Below are 21,752 nucleotides of genomic sequence, written 5' to 3'. Positions count from 1 at the left end.
ATTGAGGTATTTGAGACTTTGAATGAATTGAGTAAGCTCAATGTCGACAGCATTCTTCCTCTTGCTGAGACTATGCACGAGGGGGCATAAATTAAAATTGTGGAAGGATAGTTCTTGATAGATGTGTGGAAGTTTCCTTCAGCCAGTGGGTGGTTGATTGGTGGAACAAACTTCCATCTGTTGTTGTGGAAATGCATAGTTTGAATAAATTCAAGGAAGAACTAGACAAATTCCTGGAAAGGATGGATGAGTGAGGTGTCTAGTTTTTTCCGGCTGGTTCTATTTAAACTTGCTTTCTTGCATCATTTGCCACTACTAATACTAATTTCATTCTTGTCATTCCTGCTGGCAATTTACTGAGTGAAAGTGTTTTCTGCAACTGGATTTCTAATCCAAGAAAAAAGAATGCAGCTAAACCAAAAATTGTTGATTATCCTCTTTCTGCATAGCAGAAATGTGTAACATCATGCTATGAATATATTTTCATTACATTTTCCTATTTAATTTTTGTGTATTATATACAATAAAAATATTAATATTGATAAATTAATATTTAATTAAAATAAAAACAATAAAATATTAATATTGTTGTTGACGATTGATTTTTGCATTATTATTTATGTGTAAAAAAAAAAGTAAGACATTTTTTAATATGTCCTTTTTTTAGTTTTTGTGTTGTGGATAGAAAAATACTGCTTGGGTTTCGTTGTGGCTCCAGTTACTGCAAGTGTGGGTCCGATACAATGGATCCATGCAAAACTATTCTGCCTTATGAGCAGCTGTGCAACCATAGTAACCCATTGTGCAAAGTGGTTTTCTGATGATTGTTGGCTCTACACTTACCCCAGCTCTGTCAATTGCCTCTCAAGTCAATACTTTTTCAAATTCCCCTTGCTATCTGTTTCGAATGTTGGCAGATTCTGGGGATCACTTGTGATGGTCTACCTGGCTTGGGATGAATGGTCACATTATTTTCTGTCTTCCATTGACATACAGTTTCAGTAGTTGACTTTGGATGTCCTACTTTTCCGCTGTCTGGTAAATGGATACGATTTCTGTGTGGCAACCATTACACCTCTTGTGCAGGGGTCTAGGTCTTTTTTTTTGTCATTAATTCTATTTGATCTATGTATGATTGAGTATGCATGCCTTTTATGACCTACTTTTAACTGATATTGCCATGTATCCTCTCGAGTGTACAGGTAGAGCAGTAACCTCAGTGATATATATATATATATATAGCTATAAGCCAATTTTTGCTACAAAATTCTCTGTGTTTACAGGGCTGCAACAGTGTGGACTGGTTTAATGAGCATTTTGGCAAGTTGTCCATCCTCCCATGGCTATCTTACTCACCCCAGTTGCACGTGTAAGATGTCTGAGAGCCAGTACCATCAAATACCTAGGCATCAAAATAATCCTCAAAGGTAGAGGTGCTTGTATGTTATTCATGCTTGCCTAGTAGGCATGAATAATACATGTTCATGTCATTTTTTTCAGTCATGACAATTAAATGAAAAACAGGCTTTCAGCAAAAGAGAGAGTTCAGTAATTTTGTTTTCATGTGGAAACAGCTTCCTCATTGAAAAAATGTCACTTTCATGTTATTCATCCTTCCCAATCACAGGTTAAGTATTTCGATGAATAGTGTTAACCTGAATACTTAATATTCTAACTTTATCATTTCAAAGAATATTTGTTTTTCTGACATGTATTAAAGTGAGAATATTTAGCTTTTCAAATGTCAGTTAGGCAAAAAAACTTTCAGAAGAAATCAATAAAAAATATAAACTTGTACATAGTAATGATTTTCTTCTTTCAAAAAAGAAAATCCATTTTTAATTTTTGAGTTTATACATACCTTTTAATATTTAGGATAACCATCTTGCTTCATTCTATAACAGCAGCTTTGTATGCTTTGATCCAATTTCTTGAATGAATTCTTTAAAATATCTGGATTTCGATTGGCAGGATTTTTTTAAAATTATCCATTTATAAAATATCAGTTTGCAAGATGGAATTGAGACTAAAACTCAATTTTTTTATGTTAATTCATCTAGAGTTATCACATGATGTTTCCAACAGAATCAAGAGATACTTTGAACCCAGTTCCTTATGGCTGTAGGATGTTGAGTGCACTCTGGTAAAATGTAAATTATAATGTTAACATCCCCAAGCATAACTGATATCTGTATATAAGTGTATTATGTCTGTAGAAGTGTGTGTGTTCACAGCCTGATTTGATGTTGTGCAGGCTGAAATACCTGCAGTAATTCAAGGGAGGAAACCTACTCTCTCCATTTGAGATCGGCCAACTACAGCATCCTTTGAACAGGACTGGAATTCCTCCAGTCACTGATGGGAATTGAACTCAGAGTGCTCCAAACGATGACAATGTATAAAAAATATTATCGGAATCCTTTTGTCTCGAAACTTGATTCTACAACATGTTGGATAGACTACTTGCATAGTTGAGACCCGCTAACGTCAGATCTCGATTACACAAGTTGTCTGTCCAACATGTCCTCTCCAAACAAGTGGCAAATGGTGAAACCACACCTACTGCCACAGAAGATAATGTACTCTGGTGCATATTTCCACGAAAGAGTCAAGTAATATTAAAAAGGTCATCAGATTTATTAGCTCCCACGTTAAGTTCATAAAATGAGGTGAGTAAGCCTTTACTCACTTTATTGCTAAAAAAATGTACATATGCATCCTTATGTATATCAGTAGCTTCAAATTATAGTAAAGAGACTGTCTTGTATTCTTCAGTCATGTGCTCATTAAGATCCTCAGAAATAGCTGTTGTATTTGTATAGTCTGAAATATATCAAAAGTGTTTATTTGAGAGTGGAATATTTTTTAGTTGTTGCGCATTAGTTTCATCCATCATAGTTGAAATTGCATCAAAAATTTCTGCAGATAATAGAAGATAATAATATTTTTTTAAAACTTACAGTTGTACAAAACAATTGAAGGATGCAATTGAAGCTTGAGGTGAAAGCATAGCAATTATAGAGTTCTCTTTTTATCTCAGTAATTAACTTCCTGACAAAACAGTCACTAGGTTTACAGGCAACCACATTTTGGTTCCGGTTGATGTCTTAATTTATTAGATTTCATATTATCTAAAGCAAGAATGCTTAGGATAACATGAAAAAGTATTCTGTAAAGACTGTTAAAAAAATAAGTCTCCAGAGGATGTACCTTACTATTTACAATTATACTTGTAAAGCCATGAGATAGATAAATGTCATAATAATTTATAGTTTTCAAGTTTTTGCCATATTTGTCTAAATAATGAAAATTTTTGAAGGTTTCGTCATGTTTCATTTTTTGTATTACTTCAAAATTTTTCCATCCTTACAGGTATTCAGAAACCAACTTGCCCCATCCTTACAGGTATTTAGAAACCAGTTACTTACTATCAGTAAGTAACTACACATAAACCCCATTCCCAAGGATAAACAGATTAACCAAACAGATATTGAATTCATGATGCAGCATGTTTTGACTGATTTATAGCTATCAAGAATGATGCCACTTATAGTCAGCTATTATGGTTGACACTGATAAACTTCTCTCAGATGCATTTGCAAAGGATGCAGATGCAATTTGACTAGTGATTTTTTTATGCAAGTTATTCTCATGTTTTTGTATAATCCTTAAATTAGTAATATCAGCTTGCATTGGTAGTGAACATTTCAGGAAAATTGATGATAGAAAAGCCAAAGGATGTTGATCTGAAACAATATAATTTCAATGTAAAGTAAATTGAAACAAGATACTAATTAATTTACTTGAAAATCTGAATTATAACTCTAAAATTCTGGTCTTTGAAGATGAAGCTCTTTCAGCAGAACTCAATTGTTTCAAGCAGATTTGATATGTTTCAAGTTTGCTTTTATAGGAAAAATATTTTCAACAAAAATACCCTAAACAGATATATATTTTACCCCAAGTTAAGCTTATTAATTAAATTGCAATGTGTAAAATTGCCCGATTTATTTCTAGATAGTTGCAACTATCATGGTTTAAAATAATCCTGCTTTTCGTAGTCATTGTCAAATGTTAATATTAAAAAAGCAAGTGAAATATACAGTTCCTAATAAGGGTTCAGAAACTTTTGTTTGTTAAGTCTACTACAAAAGGTTAAATACTTAGATCATCAGCGTGTACTAAGATGTCTTAGCCTGTGGCAGGCTAAAACATCTCCATTAAGCACAAACTAATCTTGAAGCTGTACATGGTTTTTGATTATGTTGTTGATAAATGGAAGAAATAATTCTTAAATGCCTTTTACAGACACTGTAAGAGCATTATGAAGAAATTATTATCTGCTGAAGCTGAGGTATCATATACAGTATATATATATATTAAACACAGTGTTCTATCATTTTATAACAATGTATATGAAATATTCAGTGAGGTTATGACTAGTAAGGTCAGGGTGTGTTAATGTGAAGGCTGAAGCAGCTCTTGTATAGGAAATGAGATTTACTAGGTCAAGTGAAAGTGTAGATATTTTTAGCTTGTGTCTCTACTCATTGCTTTAAATAAATGTTCTTGGACAGAAGCACCATAGTAGTTTAAAAATAGCTTAATACATTCTCTGTGTAATGTGTGTGTAGTGTTAGTATTTGATGTTACTAAATAATGAAAAATTAGGTTTGAAATATATGTAATGGCCAATGTTGGTGGAGGAGTATTGTGTGGAATTCATTAGAGAACTAAAATCAAGTAATCCTGAACATTTACTACAAAAAAAAAAAAAAAAAAAAAAAAAATTGACATATGTGTAATTATTTATTGGTAAAGAAACCTTAGCTACGTTCATCACTTGGTGTAATTATTTATTTATTTTAGTGTATATCTGTCATTTTTTTTGCTATTCTATTTCTGTTAATAGTTAACAGTTGTCACCAAATTTGAATGTTTTCCTGAATATGATGTGAAACTTTTAGTTATTTTTTAAAATTATTGGGGATGAAACTAGGTTTTTATTTTTTAGCTATAATACCGAAACAGTTTTTAATTCTTTTGTAACATATAATTTTGTTTTCTGATTTAGAAAAGATTTAATAAGATGGTTTAATATTTAAAAACATATTAACAGTGAGGCAAGTGTCAAATTGAATTTTTATGTGGAGTGGAAGGCTACAGTTAATATATTCTAGAGTTGTGTTTATTGTAATAGTTAATATAGTTATTACACAATAACAATCACAAACCACTTGTATAAATTTTGAATGTTTTCAAAAAATTTGAATTAAAAAGAATTAAAGAATATAAATATAGCTGTTGTATTCATGTGTCCATGAATATATGAATACAGTAAATAAGGCAAGTTTCCATGAGAAGGAACTTTCCATCTTGAAAATGACACTAAAAATTATCAAACCAGTATAATTTGCATATAAACAGAAACTAATTCCAACTGTCAACAAATAATTTCCCATCCCATAAATAAACTACAACAAGAAACTACAAACACATTGTATTTCAGTTACATTACTGATCTTAGTATGAATAATATAAAAATCACTAGATTTTTGTTCATGCCAAAAATTATCACAAAAAAAAAAAAAAAAAAAAAAAAGGAAAAGGAAAAAAAAAGAAAAAGCATTAAATAGTAAAATCAATAACACAATCAGAAAATTAATGACACAATCTTGTACACAACAGCTGGGGACCTTAGGAAGTTTGGTGATAGAAAAGCCGAAGGATATTGTTCTAAAATAATGTAATGACAATTTAAAGCAAAGTAAATTAAAAGCAAAATAGTAATTAATTATTTTGCAACTTCAGAATGTATATACATTTTTGGGGCTGGAGATCTTCCAAAAAGTAGAATGAAACAAGTAGAATTGCTATGATTTTTTGAGTGAACAGAAAAAGAAGGCAGTGAAGGGAGATGGAAATAACCAAATGACATTAGTTATTATTTGTGCAGACCAGTCTTTCAGTGACAGAGTTCAAATTTCACATTATACTCATGTTCTTAGTTGGGATTTTAAAAGGAAGTGAGGTAGACATTCAGCTCGCTAGTAGCAGATTTAGCTTCCCTTATTAAAGGTACCGACAGGATGCAGGATATGTCTATCTGCTTTTTATTCCCATTTTGAATTAGTAATTTTATTCTCATTCCTGTACTAATTTAGTTATCTTTGAGTTTATAATTTCTGTGCTGACATTCCTTGCACATGTAATTCTGTGTAATTTTTGTGTTGATGTATCTTTGCATTTTACTGGATTATAAAATTACCAGTAGATCTCTCTCTCTTAATTTTGAAACTTAGACAGTTTGGACTTAAGTGCCAAGCATTCTTTATTCATGGGATCTTCTATGCTTTGTGTCAAGCTCTTGACAAGTACAAATCATTTTATTAGGTTTTTAGTTCAGTTTTTATCATTATTATCATGTTTCTCTATTAACCAAATGTTTAGCACATTATTGCCTTTTTTTGCTTTCTGGCTATTAAACAGCAAAAACAACATAGGTTCTCTCTCAGATCCTTGACCACCACAACTCAATCTCATCTCCATCACTCTGTCTATAGCCCTCTCTTTTTCTCTTCAGCTATATCTCTTAAGGCACCTCCGTAGCCAGGTGGGTAGGAGCAGCAGTGCGTAGCACATGCTTCTTGATTAGACTGGGGTTCGAGCCCGTGAGCCACCAAATACGGAGGATGTGGAAAGGTCAGGGAATGACCACCGCATATCCCTGGAGCAATATGGCCTTAGTTGCTAATGCTCCTAAAAACCAAATAACAGCAACATATATCTCTTAAACTCCCCCCATTCCTTGGTATATGCCCAGTCCAATTTTTCTTTCTTTTTCTTATAACCTTGATCATGCTTCAATTTGTTTCTAACCTCTTCAGTATTTCTAATCCTATTTATTCTTTTTAGTCTCCTCCACATCCTTTTTTTAAAAGCTTCAATTCTTCTAATATTGCCCTTCTTTGGTACATGTAACACATGATGCTCCATACAAAACATTTAACTAATAGTTTCTTCAACTCGATACCCACTGCCTTGTAAATGTGAGGTGTGATCAAAAATTTTGAGGACAACTGTTATTTAGGAGATGATGAAGCTTACCAGCTGTTCAGATGGATCTTCTTTGAAGTAGTCTCCTTGGAGGACATAAGATATAAAGATTCCACTGCTTCTGCAACTCTGGAAGCATTTCTGGTAAGCTTCTTTATGAATTGCTAATAGTTCCTGTACCATGATCTGAATAATATCATTAGTCATTGTAAATCTGTGACCTTTTAAGGGAGACTTTAAGCTTGGGAGACAAAAAAAAAAAAAATCATGGGGAACCACACTGATGGAGTACTTTGCAAGAAATAATTCTTGAATGGAAAACTCCAGGTGTGTAGGGTATTGTCATGATGCAAGTGCCAATTCCTTGAATCCCACTTTTCCAGCTGTTTTCTCTAAGTAGCATTACACAATTGTTGTGGAATTATTTTGTAGCATTCCTGTTTTGCTCTTTGACCATGTGGGACAAATTTATAACAAATTATCAGCCCTGTGAGTCAAATTTCATAAACATGAATTTTCACATTTGTTCTGGATTGTTGGTTTTTTTTGGGGGGGGGGAGGGGGCTTGGTGGAGTTTTACTTCGAGAAAATATCCTTTATGTGTGGGTCATAGTCATATGCCAATGATTTGTCACCACTGATGATGGAAGAAACAAAATTTGGGTCTGCAGCAGCACATTCACAAGATCCTAACATGCAAGAACTTGCTGATCTCTGTGATCATCAGCAGGCCTGGCATTAGGGATGCACAAGTGAGGCACTTGCCACAGGCAGCATCTAAAATAGTTGCTGCACCGTTAATAAAATATGTTTTACATTTAACATTCAATACGAAATTTCTACTATCTATCTACCCCAATTCTTTCTCTCTACCTGTTTTACAACTCAAAATTTTGAAAATATGTCTAAATTTAGAAATTATTAATAAACTATTAACAAATGCTTTCTTTTAATGGTTCTGCAGAGGCTTTTCTTTGGGGGCACGGGTAAATTTACGAGGGATTTTTTAAGTCGTTAGTAATTTTCTCTGGGTTAATCCTGCAAACTGAAATGCTAGATGCGCTACTGCAGATATGTGTGTTAAAATATGATATGATTAGACACTGTTACAAGGTTTGCCTCAGGTGCCACAAACACTAGTGCTATTCCTGATCATCAGGTGGGGATTTGATTCACAAACTTAGCTGAAATGCATTACGTTCTTAAATGTTGTGTTAAAATTGATTGACCTACTCCATGAGAAATATCAGTTTCACTAACAACTTTGCAGATAGTTAAACATCAGCCACTCCTGATCAGATCACAAGTGATTGAATTTTTGAAGTTGAAGCAAGGCCAGAGTGAGGATCAGCTTTAACAGACAAGCACTCCTATTTAAACTTTAAATGACTGAAAAGTCTTTGGGTTTCTGTTGCAGTTTTCCCTAATTTGAAACAAAATTTTATGTAGGTTTTCTGCTCAGTAAAATCACATTATTTTAAAATGTGATCTTTTATTCACTGTCTGCTAATTCAGATTGACTGCAAATAAATGGGTGATTCATGCATTATGTGTAGGTGAGTCATTGAATGTTTTGTGACAAGTTGAAGCGGCGCCTCCATGCCAGGTGGGCAGGAGCAGCAGTGCACGCTTAGCACACGCTTCTTGATTAGACCAGGGTTCGAGCCTGTGACCACCAAATATGGAGGATGTGGAAAGGTCAGGGAATGACCACCTCATATTCCCGGAGCAATATGGCCTTATTTGCTAATGCTCCTAAAAATAAAAAAAAAAAAGTTGAAGCTCATAATGATGGCACAGTTTTAAGATAAAGTTATGTCTTGAACTTTTTGATAACACCTGTACCTTCCTCATCTCAGTTTTTATAATTTCTTAATAATATATACTTCTGTTTTATGAATTTTAAACTTAGTCTAGAAAGGGAAGCCACCTTTCATTTTTCCTTATTTAAAGTTAATATCTTGGATAACTTTCTGCTCACATGCAGATTATCCATATCATCAAGTGATATCGATAATTTGAAATCTGCAATAAGAGAGATAGGGCTAAATTCAAATTGCCTACTTTATGAAGAGACCATTCACCTTCAGCCTACTCTGTTGCCAATCATAACAAGGCATCAGATACTGACAGTAGCTAGTATTGCTACACTGCAATTTTCTACCTGAAAATTATGGTATTGCAATATATGTATGTCAAACACTGGTGAAAAAAGACCTGCATTTTTGCAAAGAAAGTAGAAATGAAGTATGAAATCAATTTCGCAAATCTCACCATATACCAGAAACTAAGAACAAAGGCATGGCACATAAGAAAGCAGGCCAAAAAAGAATTCTAGACTCAAGGTCTCCACAACTGATAAAGACTAAGATCTCCATCTGTTCTGGAAAATGATAAAATAACTTGGCAAATTCCCTCCCATTTTCTCCATATTTATGAAGTGGAATGGGCATGGGCACCTCCGTAGCCAGGTGAGCAGGAGCAGCAGTGCGTAGCACACGCTTCTTGATTAGACCGGGGTTCGAGCCTGTGACCACTAAATATGGAGGATGCGAAAAGGTCAGGGAATGACCACGCATATCCCCGGAGCAATATGGCCTTAGTTGCTAATGCTTCTAAAAACCAAATAACAACAATGAATGGGCATGAAATTGCAAGTTCCCTAGGAGAAGCAGGCTGCTGACTATCAGCAGAAGCTGTATACAGTCAGTCCATATTTATCTCTTTCTTATAACCAACTTCCACAGTATTTCAGTTACAAGAATCAATTAATAGAACAAGCAAGTGCTGCCAAGTCTGGGATGATATGTTATTTAAGCTGTAGATGTATTATCTGATATTGAAACATTTATAGATGACTTTGCCTTGCACCTTTAACTAAATTTCTCTAAGATTATTCTTGATCCTCATAATTACTGAGTAGTTTCTCTTAACAGTCATTGAGGGAAATCATTAGAGAAAAATTAAACTTTACTCACAATAAGCTTGAATCACAAGATTTGATGAATAGAAACCAATATGGCTTTCATAAAAATAGGCCATCCCTAGAGCTTATGATTAAAGCAGAATTAGATATATAAAATGCATATATAAGAAACAAATATTTGGTCGTAGTTTGTGTGGCAATTTGATAAAGTTTCTGATACTATCTGGCACTTTAGTATTCTTTGAGGCTTATATTCCTTTGTATTATGGGGCTGTCTTCTATGTCTATACAGAACAGTACCATTTGGGTTTATTTTAGAAATGTTCTGTCTCATACATTTGTGTGGGAGGAAGGAGTTTTTAATGTGCTTAATGCTATACTGTGCTATAGCACAGTATAGTACTTGATGCTATAACAGTGCTTAATGTTGTACTGTTTGCATTAGGAGTTAACTGTACGTAAAAATGGATATAGACTGGGTACACACACATAGAATGGATACAGACTATCTGAACAGAAAAACAATTGCCATACATTTTTGCAATAAGCATAAAATGCATTCTGAACCTGAATTTCTGATTGCTATTTATATGATACCAATTTTTTTTTTTTTTTTTTTTTAACAGCATTCAATATATGAGAGTATAAATAACCAGTGAGTCTTTGAATAAGGTGGATATTCATTGCCATAGGGATCCATTGCCACATATTCTCATTACTGCATATATTAACATGTACAGTATTAACATGTATCTTATATAACAAACCTTGGGAAACCTTAGGTTTTGGTTTATTAACTTGATAAAAAATAAAACAATCTTGATAATACAATTATAATACATGTAAACTGAACTTTCTTGAACATACAAAATGCATACAAGCTAGCTGTTTAAGGAGATAAATTTACACAGACCTCTCTCTCTCTGCTATATCATGGGAGACCTACTGTATTTGAGTTAGCTTATTTCATCTATATCAAGTTGTAATCAGATCCTATCTGAACTGAATTGCCCTAGGTACCTTTAGAATTTTCCTTATTCAAAGTTTATATATGGAAGCTCATGAATTTTCACTTCAACTTAGGAGGAAGATGCTACTGCTCAGCTCTTCAAGCAGAACTGCCCATCTCAATCTTCACCTACATTTCTTTGATTTGTATTTGATTTGATTTGTATTATATACATGCCTTACATTGCCTTATTATACATCCAAGGCATGTATTAGATGGGCAAAGCTGACTTCCCCATGGTTTAAGTATTTTATCATTTTTAACCTATCTAATTAATTGGGGAAAGCTTTTCCTTACAAGTCTAAACATTAGCTGACTTCACACAGCATGTGTGCGACTACTTGCACAAGGTGCAGCAGAAGTTTTTTTTTCCAGCTCACATCTGATGAGTATGGGCTTGGCAAACCCAGGGTCCTGAGCTGGATATCATCATTCTTTTCTTTCTTGCTTTCTTGGCGATTTTCTTCTACTTCTCTCTCTCTCCGGGTAATGTGGGAATTTTTTTTTTTTTTTTGCTGGTGCAGCATAAGCCTCAGGCTTCCTTGCACCATATAGCTAATAATAATAATATAAATAAACAGCACTCTCAGAGTGCAGTATCTACATTAGAAAACACTATTTCTATTCAATCCAATTGTCAAAAAAAAAAAAATTATAAATATATATATATATACACACTACTTCAACTCAAAGAAATGCAGAAAGTAAGCAAGCCTTTGTTAAATTCTCACTTATACGACAATTCCAGGAAATGAATGTTCAGATCAAGCAAAAAAAAACAAAAAAAACACCGCTTTAACTGACACCAATATTTCTCAAATGAAAGTTCTCATCTCTTGCTTACTGGAGAAGACCAGCCCAGTGTTTACACTGTCATGCTCCACTCACAGTAAAACATATTCTCATAGACTGTACTCATCTTCCAGACACTAGGTATGCGGCCTTCATAACCCTGTCATGTCTATAGGAATATTTAATGCTACATAGAATAGAGGAAGATGCTAACCTAATGGAATTCTTTTCTTTTCTAAAGTGAATCAGTCTATATGCCCATTTCAGACTGCAGATTTGCCCATTTCAGACTACATCCATCGGGCTTCGAACTAAGACATCAACACTCTGTAAGGAACTTTGAAGGTATAATATGGCTGTAGCAGCCCATGTACCACCAAACACTCAAATAATAATCATAACAGACAATTTAGAATTTTAGAGTGTTTCTGATACAATCTTTTATTCATTCTGTGCGTCTTGGTTAATGAACATTCTCAGTTTTCTTAATAGCCATAGTTTTTTGTTGCCAGGTTTTGTGTAAAAGTGGCTACTACTGAATACTTGAGCAGATATGAAGTACTTAAATAACTATAAACATAACATATTTAGTTATATGACATTATGGTTGTATATATCAATTAAACTTATAAAGTTGTATGTGTTTAGGTTACAATTAGAATATCATATAATACAGATGGTCAATAAGTATTTGTCCTCACCTAGGAATATTTGAGTTAGGGATTTGAAACTTGGCTAGCAATTTCATTCTTTTTTATATCTAACTTATGTATTTTTCCCATTTGTGGATAAGCTCTTTCAGGCATTCTTGGTTTCTTCATATTAGGGAAGAGGAAGAAGTCTGAAGGTGAGAGGTCAGAAGAATAAGGTGGGTGCTGCAGATTTTCAAAACCACCTCATTACAAAGTCCACTGTGAGAGCAGCAGCCTTGTGAGCAGGAGCATTGTCAGCTAGGAGGCTGACACGTTTGGATAGCTTCCCATGTCTCCTTAACTTGATAGCCTTTTTTTCCTCAGGACGTTTCAGTTGTACTCTCCAGTGATGATACTGGGTGTCTTTTGGGAGGTAATCTGTGTGGATGATAATGTTAGAGTGAGTTGCAGAGGACTAATAACATGACCTTGTTGGCAGACAGTTGAACCTTGACATTTTGGGGATTGGTGAAGCTGCATGTTTCCATTTTGCTCAACCTTTTTGTATTTCTGGATCACAGTGATGTGCCCGGCATTTATCTATAATCATAATTTGTTAAAAAAAAAAAAAATTCATAAATGTTCTCTCTACATAGCTTCAACAGTTATACAGAACACTCTTACCTATGGAGTTTTTGAAGAGGTGTCAATAATCTTGGAACAGATATGTTATGAAGTCACACATTTGCCTTCAAGAACTACCTGTTTCACTTTAGCCACAATGGCAGGGTCTGTAGCTGACATGGGTCTTCTTTCTCTTGGGGCATCATGCACACTTTTTTGACTGCACTTGAACTGTGTTTTCCAATTTTTCAGATGTGGCTGAGATGGGTCTTCTTTTTCTTGGGGCATGCTATTTTGACTGCACTTGAACTGCATATTCCAATTTTTCAGATTCATATGATGGGTAATCCTCTCCGTATACAGCTTTCATTTCCTCATTGATTTGTTTTGCTTCAATATTTTCCAGCATACCACCCCTTACTGTATTCGTGGTACTGTAGTTCTGTATCTTTTGGATCTAGAAAAGCAGATAAATATACATTTATTTATGAGACTGTATATATGTATATGCAATGTCAAATGCCTAATTCAAATATTTCTAGGTGAGGATAAATTCTTATTGATGACCCATCATATATAGTCTATTAAAATCATATTTAAACATTCCTTAAAATTGTTTCAGAAATGGTTATAAGTGTATTTGAAACAATCTATCTTTTTGTCCATTTTATGTTAGGTGGATTTTTCAATATCCCAAAAAATTTAACTGTAAATAACAAATTTAAAGTTAAATTAACTGTAATTTAATTAACTGTAAATAACAAATTTACTTCTGTTGTTTCAGAGTAAACCATCCACAAAGGATTTATTAGAAGAAATAGATAAGGTAAGGTTGTTTATATTTATACAATATAAAATAGAATAGATAAGATAAGGTTGTTTATTTATGAAATATACTGTTTTGATAATTATGATAATAGTATAAGTAGTAGTGGCATGTGATGCAAGAAAGCAAGTGTATGAGCTTATGCAGCATCAGCCAAAAAAAAAAAAAAAAATCACACCATTCCCTCCAAGTGCCTATCCAGTTCCTCCTTAAATTTATTTAACCTATCAACTTCCACAACGACAGATGGAAGTTTGTTCCAGCAATTAACCACCCGCTGGCTAAAGGCAAATTTTCGTACATCTGTCTTTTCTTAATTTGAATTTATGTCCCCTTAGGTTCGTAATCTGAACAAGTGAAAGGATCCCATCAGAGTTCAGCATGCTCAACCCATTCAAGGCCTTATACACCTCAATCAAATCACCATGCAGGTGCCTAATCTTCAGCCACTGCAATTTGCAGAACTTAAGCCTCTCTTGGTAAGAGGATCCCTTCATTCCCCTCACCAATCTTGTTGCCTTTCTCTGTACATGCTCAAGCAAATCGACATACTTCCAAAAATGAGGCCTCCAGACCTGCACGCAGTACTCAAGGCGTGGCCTAACCATTGCCTTATACAGAGGGACAATCACCTCCTTTTCCCTGCTAGCAAAATGCCTATATATCATTGACAAAACCCCATGATCTGCCCTGGCAGCCTGTCTGCATTGCTCAGAAAACTTCATATCTGACTGCACAATTATTCCCAGGTCTTTTTTTTATTTTCTCACCTTAAGTGTGGTTCCACACAGTTGGTACGTTTCTCTGGAGTTACTTTTACCCATATGCAGTACTTTGCATTTGTCAAGGTTAAACTTCAGTTGCCACTTCTTAGCCCATCTGCCCAAATTTTCTAGATCTTGTTGCAGTAGCACACTGCCATTGCTGTCATTAACAACCCTGCCAACCTTTGTATCATCTGCAAACTTCGACACTAAGCCTGATATACCTTAATCAATATCATTGATAAATATACAAAACAACAGTGGACCCAACACCGAACCCTGTGGAACTCCACTAATAACATTAGTCCACGAAGAGCAGTACTCATTGATTACCACCCTCTGTCTTCTCCCACTCAACCATCCTTTTATCCATTGTAGCAACTTACCCTTAATACCATTCTGCTCCAATTTGTACAATAGTCTTCCATGCGCAACAGTGTCAAAAGCTTTCCTGAAATCCAAATATATGATATCAAAATTATTTTTTGCATCCAGTTTCTTTGTAACCACATCATAATATCCTATCAAATTTATCAGACAAGATTTTCCCTTAACAAACCCATGCTGTGTCTGAATTATTGCTGCAGTCTTGTCTAGATGATCCCGCAATGCATCTTTAACCAGTGACTCCATTATTTTACCCGGAATAGAAGTTAAACTAACCGGTCTGTAATTAATCATGTCACCCTTCGATTCCCCTTTGTGAATTGGGGATACATTTGCGCATCTCCGGTCCATGGGGACCTCCCCTGAGTCCAAGGATGCTCTCATAATTATGGCTAAGGGTTTGTTTAGTTGCTTTGCTGCCTCCTTTAATATAACTGGATAGATCCCATCCACCCCAGGTGCCTTTCTTATGTTTAACTTCAGCAATTTCTCCTCCACTTTGCTCTCAGTTATACAAAATCATTAAGCACCTTGCTACAATTTGATAACCTTCTGCCATTTTCAATCCTTAACTCCTCATGTGTGAATGTAGATGCAAAATACTCATTCAGTTTGTTTGCCATCTGAGTAGGATCATCAACAGTCGAACCATTGATATCAAGTGGACCAATCAGATTCATCCCCTTCCTTTTAGAGTTTATATAAGTAAAGAAATCCTTGCTGTTTTTCTTAGCATCCTTTGCCAAAGATTTCTCGTAATCTGCCTTCGCCTGCCTAACCTCCTTTGTGACCTGATTACAGACTAGCTTATATCTGCCATAGGCTTTTGAGTCGCTTGATAATTTGTGTCCCATGCATTTTTCTTCTCTGTCACAAGTCTCATTAGTTCATTAGTTTTCCGACCCACCCAACACTGCCTTGATAGCATCAGCAAATATTCTTACACCCTTTCTATTTAAGTGTATCCTATCCCTGTAGAAGCAGTCTCTCCTGTTAACAAGCCAGACCATGCTGAAAAAAAATTCTACCCCTTGAGCCTTGCACATTCCCTCCAGGGCCGAATTGATTGACAAGGGTCTCATCATGTACTCCCTCCTATCGTGTCTGGGCAGAATTGCAGACACTTTCAAATTTAACCCTAACTCATGACTTTTTTGCAACATTGACCTGTACTTGTTAAGTAAATCTGCAGATCTCCTACTCTTAATGTCATTGGTGCCAACATTTACAACATTATCACCTTTTGTGCCCTTAAAAGATGAAATATGCTTTACAACATTATTAACTTTTGCCCCTGGCAGACATTCCCTGGTCCTGTTCCATCTGTCCTTTTTACACAATATATTTCCCGTCTCCCTGACAATAGAGTGACCAACAATAACTAGTTCCTTTGGGACCAGCGCATTCTGCCTTGGAGATTGCCGCTGTGTTGCCTGATGCCCAGGAGTGAGCTCTGGCATTGAGTTGGGCAGCTTGAGAGGCCCCTCATTAATTTCTTCGAGGGCATCTACCCTACACCTCAAGCTCTTATAGATGCCCAGTAGAACACGGAGTTGATGCCTAATTTCTAGACACTCTCTGCACCTGGCACACACAAAGACATCCTTCTTGGCTAGATCATGTTCTGTTCCAGAGAGTTCGGAAACATTTCACAAATTGCAGATTTTTTTAGCCTGTGATGTGTTGGAGAATCACCCCCCCACCTCAGTTCTCCCCCGAGTCACAGCACTCCTGCCACTTTGTGCCCATTGCTTTGCTGCTCTAGTCTGGGGCATGATATTTAAAATTAATAAGATCAATAAATTTAATTAATTAATTGTTAACACTACGCTATCTAATAGAATTCTAAATGCAGTGATGCGTATTACGCTATATAATTATACGTTAGAGCTACCTAGTTACCACAATTAAAAATTTGAATTCCCTAATACTCTATACAAAAACAATGGCTGCTAGATTTGAACGAAATAACGGTTTACGTATATTAAGTAGTAATCTACAAAAACTCTTTATCTAAATTAAAAATAAAAATAATCAGCGTAACTATAACTATAAGACTACGTATAAATTACAATATAAAATAACAATTAGGTAAATAAAAAGGCAAACACTTATCGCTTTTTCGGAGCCTGTAATTCACGGCTGTAATTTTTAAAGAGAGTCAGCGTTAGGTATTATTGTCTGGGGGGCAAATAATGACATTGATTCTTATGCAGTTAGCTTGCCGTAATAAAGTTAGAATTTCATTAAAATAATTAAGTTAGGGTGTACATATGACTTCTTGTAAGTACCAACCAATTCAAAAGAAACTTTATCAGAATAACCATAGTTGAAACCCATAAAATCAATTAAAATATACAGCACAAGTTTAAAAGTATATTATAATAAAGCTGAAACTCAAATGCATAGTAGCTTTTGGCTACTGTACTGCGGCCTTTATCATCTAAACTAGAATGTGGATAGTGAGCTTTTATATGTGTGATGATGATGCATGGTTCAGCTTGTGTACAAACCTCTGAGGATTCTTCAATTAAGTTAGAGCTTATTCCTGGTGAGTTGTGCCCTATGATATAATTATTGTCTGGGGGGGGGAATAATTTTATTACACAACCAGTATCTGCAATGCACCATCAGATTGTAAAATTGTCAAATTAATTTTCCTTTCTGGCATTTAGTGAATTTTTTTTTTATTATAACAACAGGATAAAGAACTTATTTTTTAATTAGTTCCCACTTAGTGTTCTTCAAAAATAGGCAAGCTATTCATTTAAAACTTTGAAGTTTTTATTGGAGACTTTGTGGTTTAGTCACTTCATTTCAACATTTAGCATTTTGTTTTCAACAAAAAAAATATTTCATGGCAATAGGCATCCATTATGTACTCATTGTCACATACCCTTATTACTGTATATCTTAATATGGAGAGTACAGTCTTGGGAAACTAAAAGTTTGTTATAGTGAAAATAACTAAATTCAGCACAAGAATAAAGATTATTGATAGACTTCATAACATAATGTAATAACTTGTACTTTATATTCAGGGCACTATTCATACATGTTGCAACTGACGCAGGTGTAACTTTTAGGGTATGCATATTTCAAGGGGAGAAAAGTCAACAGGTGCATCAAATTTTACCGTTCAGTGATTGCAACAAAATACAAGGCAGGTGCATGATCTGCACTATAAAAGTAATAGCAAGAAATAGCTACAAGCCTATGGTAAACTGAAAGATGTTATGTGAGCAAGGATATGGTACACTGTGGAAGTGATGGAGACAAGAATGGTATAATGTACTCACCCATGTATTGTTTAAAAGAAAAACATAAACATTAACAAAATGATAATTTGTATAAACCAGTTAAGTAATTTAAATTTCTTCTGATTTTAATGTGTGTTATTTGTGTTTATCTACAGGATATCTATAGTGTTTAGAATAATAAAAAATTGCTGTATAAAGCCCAAAAGGGGAGAAAGAAACCTGATTTATATACAGGCTAACTCCATGTTTTGCAATTTTGCTGAATATTAATCAGTAATATGTTATAAACAAGATAGTTTATAACATATTACTTAACAAATATAAACAAGGCTGGAGCTATGCCATTTATATATGAAGGTGCAACTATAAACTGTTCAAGAGAAAATACATGTGAACAGCTATGGTGTATAGACAGAGTTATTGCAAGAATAGAAAAATAAAACTTTAAACTAAATAGTTTGAAAGTACATTGTACATGAAAATGTTGAGTGAGTAACAAAGCCACATTGTACATGAAACTGTTTTTGTATATAAATTAATGTTTACTTTAACATTTTTACAGATTAAAAAGTGGAAAGAGCCAATTTAATAAGAAGAGATGAAGGCTGTGAATTTACAGTATGTGCATTGTATAAAATATAAATAAGACTTTATTAACTAGCAAAATGTTAAATGAGTTGGGGAAGATGGCAAAAGGATCAGTCAAGTAAAGTACTGCAGTACACATTGAAACAGATGTTTATGTAAACATTAGGTTTAATCTAAATTTTACTAAACATCCAAAGTTTAATAATTATCAATTCTAGATTCATCTACAGAGTCAAGAAAACACGCAAAAACAGACAAAAGCTGTGCATCTACAAAAATACTGAAAGTATAATTGTAAATAAAATGAAATTAATTAGCATTAGCATTAACTGAGGCTTATAATGGAAGAAAGCAAGCTTATACAGCATCAGCAAAAAAAAAAAAAAAAAAACCCCTTATCATTTCACCCATTCGGTCACTCCAAATGTTTGTCTAGTTACGCTTTAAATTTATTTAAGCTATCAACTTCCACAACAAGAGATGGAAGTCTGTTCCAGCAATCAACTACCTGCTGGCTAAAGGCAAACTTCCGCATCTATTCTACAACTGTCTTTCCTTAATTTGAATCTATGCCCCCTCAGGTTTTTAATCTGAGCAAGCAGAAGTATCCTGTCTGCTCAAACCATTCAAGGCCTTATACTACCTTGATCAAATCACCTCGCAGGTGCCTAGTCTCCAGATGCTGCAACTTGCAGAACTTAAGCCTTTATTTGTAAGCACACCCCTTTGTTTCTCTCACCAATCTTGTTGCCCTTCTCTGTACGCATTCTGCAACTCTACATCCTTCCTAAAATGTACAGTACTCAAGGTGTGGCCTGACCACTGCATTATACAAAGGGATAATCACCTCCTTGTCTCTTCTAGCAAAATTTTTATATATCATTGACAAAACTCCATGACCTGCTCTGGCAACCCGTCTGCCTGCTCGGAGAACTTCAGATACATTTCATATCTGACTGCACAATTACCCCCAGGCCTTCTTCATTCTCCACCTCCCTGAGTGTAGTACCACACAGTTGAGTTGATACATTTCTCTTGGGTTACTGCTACCCATATGGAGTACTTTGCATTTGTCAATGTTAAACTTCAGTTGCCACTTCTCAGCCCATCTGCATAACTTTTCTAGATCCTGTTGCAGTAGCATACTGTCTTTACTGTCATTAACAACCCTGCCAACCTTTGTATCGCCTGCAAATTTGGACATTAAGCTCAATATACCTTCATCAATATCATTGATAAATACACAAAACAACAATGGGCCCAGCACCGAACCCTGGGGGACTCTGCTAATAACATTAGTCTATGTAGAGCATTGTCCATTTATTAGCACTCTCTGCCATCTCCCACCCAACCATCCCTTTATCCATTGCAGTAACTTGCCCTTAATGCCATGCCGCCCCAATTTGTACAGCAGTCTTCCATGTGCATCAGTATCAAAAGCTTTCCTGAAATCCAAGTATATGATATCAAAATTATTTTTTGCATCCAGTTCCTTTGTGACAACATCATAGTATCCAATCAGATTGGTCAGACAAGACTTCCCCTTAACAAACCCATGCTGTGTCTGAACTATTACTGCTGTCTTGTCTAGGTGACCCTTTTTCACTTCCTTAACCGTGACTCCATTATTTTCTCCAGAACAGAAGTTAAACTAACAGGTCTATAATTATTTGTCACCCTTTGAACCCACTTTGAGAATTGGGGATACATTTCACATCTCCAGTCCAATGGGAACCTCCCCTGAATTTAAGGATGCTCTTATAATTACGGCTAAGGATTTGGTTATTCTCTTGCTGCCTCCTTCATGTTTAATGGAATGCAGTTATCCATTTGCATAAAATTTTAGTGTAAGTTGCTTGAAAAAGCTGCAACTGTGGAAAACTCAGTTTTTTATACTTTTACTTTTTGGTTTCAATTATTCATGTAATGTTTTGTTTCATTTCGGTTTACTGTGCTTTAGCGAGGGAAAAAAAAAAGGGTTTTACGTGAGCCAACAGATGATAATACTAATAGTACAATTTGTGCATGCTGCTCTCTTGTATCTATTGTCTACTGTGTGTCACGTTCATTGTATGAATACGGCTGTAGCTATTCTGTTTTCTACAGAATAGGAATTCTGTAGAAACTTTCTGGAAGGTTTCTTGAACTGTAAAGTTAATTTTTAGTATTTGTTATGAAAAGATTATATTGTACTTAGATTTCACAATATAAAGTTGGTAGTGTTTTACCACTAGTCATGGTACCTCCATGGGCAGGAGCAGCAATGCGTAGCACACGCTTCTTGATCAGACCTGGGCTCAAGCCCGTGACCACCAAATACGGAGGATGTGTAAAGGTCAGGGAATGACCACTGCATACCCCCGGAGCAATATGGCCTTAGTTGCTAATGCTCCTAAAAACTAAATAACAACAACAACCACTAGTCATATTTCTAATTGGTGGCTCCTTTTATAGATTGCACTTTGTTTAACAATTGTTGTTTGATTTTTATTGTTAGAAGTTACTAATAAAGTTAAATTTACCATACAATGCATGCATAGTATGATGATCATTGTTTATCATTAAAAGTATGTATAAATAGTGAGATTTTTTTAGAAATAATTGTTTGATTATAGCAGATGAACATTAGCCTGATAGTCTGGCTGAAGTAGCAACATCTGATACAGTTCAGTGTGAATTGAAAGTTAGTCACGAGACTGCTCATGCCAAATGCATAATAAGCTATTGTACTGCAAGCTATTGTATAACAAATGAAAACAGCAGAAGTGAAATTATTCTTTATCCAAACATGTGGTAAAGAACCTTGTTACTTTTCAATATGGTCTCCTCTTGCAGTATACATTTCATTACAGAGTGCTTGGATACTGTTAGAGAAGGATTTTTTTTAT

The 21,752-nt window shown here is 34.8% G+C and overlaps 1 protein-coding gene across 2 annotated transcripts in view; it reads left to right on the top strand.

Annotated features, from left to right (window-relative positions):
* The window catches only part of Lnpk (zinc-ribbon metal-binding protein lunapark), a 206,312-nt gene that overhangs the window by 19,635 nt on the left and 164,925 nt on the right, over positions 1-21,752 (top strand). For both annotated transcript variants that reach the window (XM_090380315.1, XM_090380310.1), the window contains exon 2: positions 13,824-13,865. In XM_090380315.1, coding sequence (XP_090236441.1) covers positions 13,824-13,865 — 42 coding nt within the window. The remainder of the gene's footprint in view (positions 1-13,823; positions 13,866-21,752) is intronic.

The sequence above is a fragment of the Mastigoproctus giganteus genome, chromosome 1 (assembly GCF_048544385.1).
Source record: "Mastigoproctus giganteus isolate SK-2022 chromosome 1, ASM4854438v1, whole genome shotgun sequence".
Taxonomy (NCBI): Eukaryota; Metazoa; Arthropoda; class Arachnida; order Uropygi; family Thelyphonidae; genus Mastigoproctus; species Mastigoproctus giganteus.
This window is presented reverse-complemented; position numbering and strand designations above follow the sequence as displayed.